General features: G+C 36.6%; 2 protein-coding genes across 4 annotated transcripts in view; one reads left to right on the plus strand and one right to left on the minus strand.

Annotated features, from left to right (window-relative positions):
- The window catches only part of ppm1aa (protein phosphatase, Mg2+/Mn2+ dependent, 1Aa), a 27,679-nt gene that overhangs the window by 12,906 nt on the left and 8,097 nt on the right, over positions 1 to 6,676 (minus strand). The window contains exon 6 of one of the 3 annotated variants that reach the window (XM_032500410.1): positions 552 to 4,304. The exons of the other annotated variants lie outside the window; for them this stretch is intronic. Within the exon in view, the coding sequence (XP_032356301.1) occupies positions 4,275 to 4,304 (30 nt within the window). The 3' untranslated portion in view covers positions 552 to 4,274. Of the gene's footprint in view, positions 1 to 551; positions 4,305 to 6,676 lie in introns of those variants that run through there. 3 annotated transcript variants of the gene reach the window in all.
- dhrs7 (dehydrogenase/reductase (SDR family) member 7) overlaps positions 1,206 to 6,676 on the plus strand; it is a 20,964-nt gene continuing 15,493 nt past the window's right edge. Inside the window, exons 1-2 of the mRNA XM_032500412.1 lie at positions 1,206 to 1,218; positions 2,071 to 2,075. The gene's annotated coding sequence lies outside the window, so the exon portion shown is untranslated. The remainder of the gene's footprint in view (positions 1,219 to 2,070; positions 2,076 to 6,676) is intronic.

Consider the following 6,676-nt stretch of genomic DNA (forward strand, 5'->3'; position numbering starts at 1 on the left):
AGTGGTTTAAAAAGTTTTAACCAGTGATGGTTAAAAAGTTGTACCATGTAACAACCAGGACAAAGTCACTTTGTTGATAGCTTACGTACCCTAAGATAGGGACAGTTTTGAATCTATAAGAGTGTAATGTGAACGGCATTACTCCTCATAGCATTTTGTTGAACAAGTACTTTAGGGGGGAAACATGAGATTGGGTAAGGCAAATCGGTGAGCTTATTTATGAGCTGAAAAAGGTCCGCAAAGTGAGGCTCAGGTCGCCCTGTGAGGGGACAAATAAACCACAACTGCGAAGGGTCACACAGTAAGCGCCTCAACCAAGGTACACCAATATGTACAAGAGGACGCAAGCATTTAAATCTCTTCAACATCTGCCAAGTAGTGCTCCGTACAAGAATATACAAGATGCATTCCAGGCAACCAAAGGTAACTCTGTAAATAGCTTTATAATCTTTTTTCTACAATAACAATTTCTAAAAAAAAAAAACACGCTGATTATACAGATGATTAGTGCAAATGACTTTTGTCATTTAGTCACTTCTCAGACAACTCACCTAAAACCCTGAACCCTCCATACAATTCTAGATTGAGCTAAATGAGCATCACACAAAAAATGGTGAAATTACACAGGTAAGCAGTTGAGGGTGTTATGAGAGGGGCCGGGACAGTTTGGATCTAACCTAAGACAAAAACACTTCCTATTCATGTAATGAGGTATTTTAGTTAGTGAAAAATTTAAACAAGGATAATAGACTCTTGGGATCTTTTTTTTGTTCTTTTTTTTTGTTGGCCATGAGGGTCTAACAGGGATACGGTGATAGAAATTTTACATGACTAAAACAAACTCCAAGATGTGACAAATCACAGCCAGGCCACTGTCAATATCTGCTTACATTTTAGCTACAGCAATTTTGAATACTAAAAAGCTCATTTTTCATTCTGTGGTTGGTACAAATGTGTAGTTAACCAGCATCATTTAAGGGCCACATCCTGAATTGTAAATCTCTAGGGCAATGCAGGACAGTCCGGGGGCGCTGATGGCCTTGAGATGCCAATAAATATGGTATGTTAAAATTTGCATCAAATGTTGCTTTAAGAGTCATCAGCACCTACCAGATTTGCAGCTGGGGGCTGAAACTATTTGTTATGAGAGACATTAAGTGCACTCACTTACCAAATATAAGCAATGCATTGCAAAATAAAACTGCTTATCTTAATACAGTATCTTTACACACTTTAGGTTTTTCTCAAACATAGTGAATAAACTGACGTGAAGAGTTTACATTTTACATGTGAGCACAGTAGGCATAAGTATTGTGGTAGAAAAACAATACTGTTATTTCAAAAAACGTGAATTAAAAAATGTTTTTTACTGTACTGTTTTTTTGATGCATTTTAGGTTTTTGCTTTTTTGAGGGAATATTCAGTAAAACCACATTTTCATGCAAACACAAAGAAATCTACTGAATTATGACTAAGTTGTAATTCATGTCATTTCTCGGGTGACTGAACATTTAAAGGTACCCTATGGAGTTGCCACTGTAGACACAGTTAGATTTACATTCAACATTTCGTACCAAAATGCATAGCGCGTGTCTTTAAGGCCTAACAAACATGACTAATGCTATTAAATATGTCACCAAAGATTTTCAATGTTTTTTTTTTAACCTTTTTGAAGCCTGCACTTGTTACATCAGCTTGCAGTCTATTATGTTTCGGTACCAACCAACCAACCAACCATCTGTTGATACACATTACTGCCCCCTTCAGTCATGTTCACCCTTATGCTCATGCTGGTAGAGCAAGGACGTGCTCATCAAAATATTTCTGTACAGCATCACCAGTGGTCAAAAACTCCAGAGTACCTTTAAAAGCCAACGGCAAAAGAAATCTCAGAATAAAGTTAACATCACTCTCGAATAGTTTTACATTCTTAAGATCTTTTACAGGGTTATAGCTCAGTTCTCCTTTATGTTGTTACTTCTTGTGATATCGACCTGCTACTACAAAATTTAAATGTCTTTGGCCTTTTTGTAACTAAAGCATATTAGGAAGCAGCTAATTTAGGATTAGTCCATTTTATTAAAGATTTAATACTTTTCTGCACCCAAATGCAGTGAAATAGTTAGATTGTCATTTTGATAAAGACCAACAAATTTAGTACATTATTATTGTGTATTATGTAAATTAAACTGTTGATCATCAAAGTGATTAGGGGGAAACCCTTGTTTACCAAAACAGAAATATTCAACTAACCGTCCCAAGACAAACCAGAATCACATTTTGTCCATGGCAAAAAACTAACTCAAGCGGCATGATTTATTCCTTGAAAGTTTAAATCCAAAATATATACATACATAAATTTCCAACAATGCAATTTTAGACAAAAAAGGCAGAAAATAAATCTGAAATAAAACCATTTCTTTACAAGAAATATATTGTTTGTGTGAGTGTGTGTGTGTGTGTGTTATATACAGATTTAGTCAGGGACTACTAACTTTTCAGAGGGGAAATTAACCCACAGATCATACACTATAGCAGCAAACTGTATTGTGCTGGCTTGTGGTGCCGTGAGGGAGGGTTTTAGGCAGAGCAAACCCGACGAGAATAAAAAGGTGCTATACAACCATGAGAACTTATTACGGTTAGCAGATTTGTTCTTGATTTTAATGTTTTACTAAAGACCATGTGAAGAATAAAAATAGCCGTGTAAGTTTTAGAGTCAACAGTTTGTCCTATCATCAGACTGGTAGTGGGTGATTTTCTCTAAAATAGTCAGTGCTTAAACTGTTCACATCAGTCAAATTATCAGATGTTAAAAGCTAAAGGCTAAAACTCTACCTGTACCACATACAAAAACTGAATCTCATGAAAAAGAAACTTGGCATAGGCTGTCATAAAGCTGAAACAAGAGATTATAAATCATATGGCACCCACAGTGGGCACTGGTAACAATGCATGTTTAGAAACTGATATTTAAATATGACACACTAGATGTGTAAACTAATGCAATGCACCATGGGTAAATTGAACTGTTTGTGTCATCTCAGGTTAATGTATAGATCTGAAATATAGCTTGATGTTGTTCAAATAGTGTAACAGCATTTAAACTCTGTTATCCAAAGTTTTTCAGGAATAAGAAGTAGTGAACGCCTATATTGGGATGATATGGAACACTGGCTGAAAAAAGGGCGGACAATGGGTAAGCAGTGGGAAAGCAATTCCCTTTAACTCCAGCTTGGTCTGTTGTCTGAACCACCTTAGCAAATTTAAATTAGAGTTGCACATACAGATCTGCCTTTACACTGACACACGTGCGTACATACATACACACAAGCACCCACGCACGCTTGTAAGTATCTGTTCGCACAGACAAATGTGTTACCAGGGGTCTTTTTTTCATCAGATGCCTTAGAAGAAATAAAAATAATAATTCACGTCAAACTTCCAAAATGACCGAGAAACACTTTGCCATTATTATTTGAGCATGTACAGAAAACCACTTACAAAAATAAAATACAATAAAAAAGCACAGGGAAAATAATTAGGATTTAAATGGTTCGATAGAGAGCTTACTGTGCTGTCAACTATACAATTTACCCGTTTTTTTTGTTGTTTTTTTTTAAAAAGGAGCATAGACTAACTGAAAAAAGGGAAAGTAAAAGCGCAGACATTGTGCCATGTCTTGTGAGGACAAGCAGTAATATTCACTGAATAGACATTTGTTACAATTCCAGAAGAGCAGGAAAAGGCAGATAGTGCATAAAAGGTTCTCTTTTTCATTTCTTTCATTTTTTTTTTTTTAACTTAAAATCAAGCTGCATTAAATACAGGCTGTTTGTACAGGACAATTGCACTTCACAAAAACAGAAATATACAAACACACACAAGGAAATGTGAATCAAATTAATTACAGCAAAAAAAATCTTACTACTTAAGCTGATTATTTAACAAAAAGAAAGAAGACCTTGGGGACTCAATTGTTATGAATTACTTTAGAAGAGAGTATTAGGGTGGTTGAACATAAAGGGGGAGGCAAGACAGTGGGGATCCTGAACTCCAGAGTGGATTGGTGCTGCACTATTCCAGGTTTGTGTGCATGCAACTCCTCTTCCTCTTCTTCTTCCTCCTCTTCCTCCTCCCATGAAATTCCCTTCTTAGAAACCAAAAGCTCAGAGTGACGGAGAGACAGACTGCTGAGCTGAGCTGAGCTGCTGTGGGTCTTGAGAGGATGGTGGTTTGTAAACTCTATGCTGTGTTAGTGGTAGGAGGTTCTGTTACCACATGTCGTCTGTGGACGCAGAGTCCTTGATAAAAAGAGGAGAGGAAGGAAAAACCCTTCAGACTCTGGCTATACACCCATCAGATCTCTATCAAGAGCTGGACATGTTAAGCATTTATGACACAAACTGACAGAATAAAAATCATCCAGGAGTTGATAGAGATTCTTGTGTTTCAACACCATTATTTTCCCCAACATCTTTGATGGTATTGTAAATACTTTTACAGATAATCTGGAGATAAAGTAATAATATATCGTGATTTGATAAAATGTACTTTTTATGAATGCTGTGTTAATGTACAACATAACTATATACCATTACCATAGAAAACACTCATTACTCATTGGCCGTGTATAAGGCCACTCTGCCATGTATCATCGTTTACTTACCACCACCAAGTAGGGTGCTTCTGACAACATTTGGCCACGTTATTTGCTTCAAATAAACAGTAAAATAATTGACAAGTGACTGGTACGGCCTATTTTTTCAACCAGCTAGCAAAAAAATAATTTTACAGTTCAGGTAAGTTTGGCGATGGTTTTAGCACCCTCTCAGCCAAACCACAAGTAACAATAGTAATGTTTACGGTACATCAATCCAAATCTTCTGGTCAAGAGTCGACTTAAAGTTATACTTGTTAAATAAAGGTTGTTTATACCAGGCTACAGCAATATGCAACTGTAAAGCATAATATCATAAGAACATGAATGTTGTGTTTCAGTAAAGAGAATAAAAGAAAAGAATATAATTTGAGTGAATATTTTGCGCAATAGTTGGTTGACTGGTCCAATATGTAATATATTTACTGTAATAAATCCAAAAATGACCCCAATACGTCAGATATAACAGGAAACATGCTAAGTTGAAATACTATCTTTTCTGACAACAATGTAAATGCCAGTATTTTCTCCTTTTTGAAATTTCCGTTCAGTGACAGAATTTCAGAAATTTGTCTTTTGGCCTGTTTGTTGTTATCAACTGCCCACTTTGGCAGCCAGTCCGGGTTGCCAGATAACTTTAAAAACGTAAAGCCAGCTCGCTACAGCTGTAAAGACCTAAAAAATAAATTAAAAAAACAGCTTAGAGCCCAAAGACACGCTGAGTTAGCTAATTTTCTCCTGAACAGATAGGCTAATTTATCACAGCTACTAGGGACATACATTTTATGTCATTTCAACATTCGTGTAGCTACTCACATCAAATTATATTGCTAGAGTACCTAAGTTGGTTACTCGCAAAAACAATTGAGACACAGCCACCAAAGTGATCCCGACTGGTCCTAACGCCGTCATGCTAACCCTACCGGAGGACCAGGCAAGCGGGCCAAGGATGTTTACAACATGCAGCGTGTTCAGCTGCCCGTAGCCAACAGCGGTAAGTTATTTCAAGCAAAGAGGGGGGCCTGTAAATTGGGAAGAGTGGACTGTGAGTTAGCAGTGTGTTTAGCGATCGTTGCCGTAATTCTTAGCCAATAAAGTGTGTATTTCAATCAGGTAGAAAAGGACGGCAAGGTTGCAGGGTTTTTAGCAGTTCCTACTGTAATTCTAAGCCGAAAAAGTGCGTCTGTCAGTTGGGTACAGAGCTCCATGTAAGCATGGGCTTTTAGGAATGTCAATATAACCAGCATCTAACGTTAGCTACTCCACTGTGCTGTGGAGTAATGTCTGGCTATGTGAGACATTGGTCTAGCAACATTGTTGGATGCTGTGGTCTCAGCCTGGCAACCAACCTAAACTTCGAGTCTTGGGAGGAGGGGGCGGGGAAAACAAATCTTTGCAGTATTTTGAATTTGTAATGCAGTAACTATTTTAAACACTAGCGGTCAGTATTACATAATTGCACCTTTAATCCTAGTAATATGGAAGCTCTAAACTACTTTCATATGATACAATAACTGGTTGTAGGATCACAAACTAATCCATCTAACTGGAAAAAGTCAACGGTCATGTAAAACAGATGCAGCTGGAATTTATTTATATGCATGTGGTTAATTTTGGCTCAGGAGATTTTTATATATATATATATATATATATATATATATATATATATATAGAGTACAGGCCAAATGTTTGGACACACCTCATTCAATGCGTTTTTTATTTTCACGACTATTTACATTGTAGATTATTACTGAAGGAATCAAAACTATGAATGAACACATTTGGAATTATGTACTTAACAAAAAAGTGTGAAATATCTGAAAACATGTTTTATATTTTAGTTTCTTCAAAGTAGCCACCCTTTGCTCTGATTACTGCTTTGCACACTCTTGGCATTCTCTTGATGAGCTTCAAGAGGTAGTCACCTGAAATGGTTTTCCAACAGTGTTGAAGGAGTTAAACCGTCAACACTTTTTTGTTAAGTACATAATTCCACATGTGTTCATTCATAGTTTT

This window comes from Etheostoma spectabile, chromosome 20 (genome assembly GCF_008692095.1).
Source record: "Etheostoma spectabile isolate EspeVRDwgs_2016 chromosome 20, UIUC_Espe_1.0, whole genome shotgun sequence".
Lineage (NCBI taxonomy): Eukaryota > Metazoa > Chordata > Actinopteri > Perciformes > Percidae > Etheostoma > Etheostoma spectabile.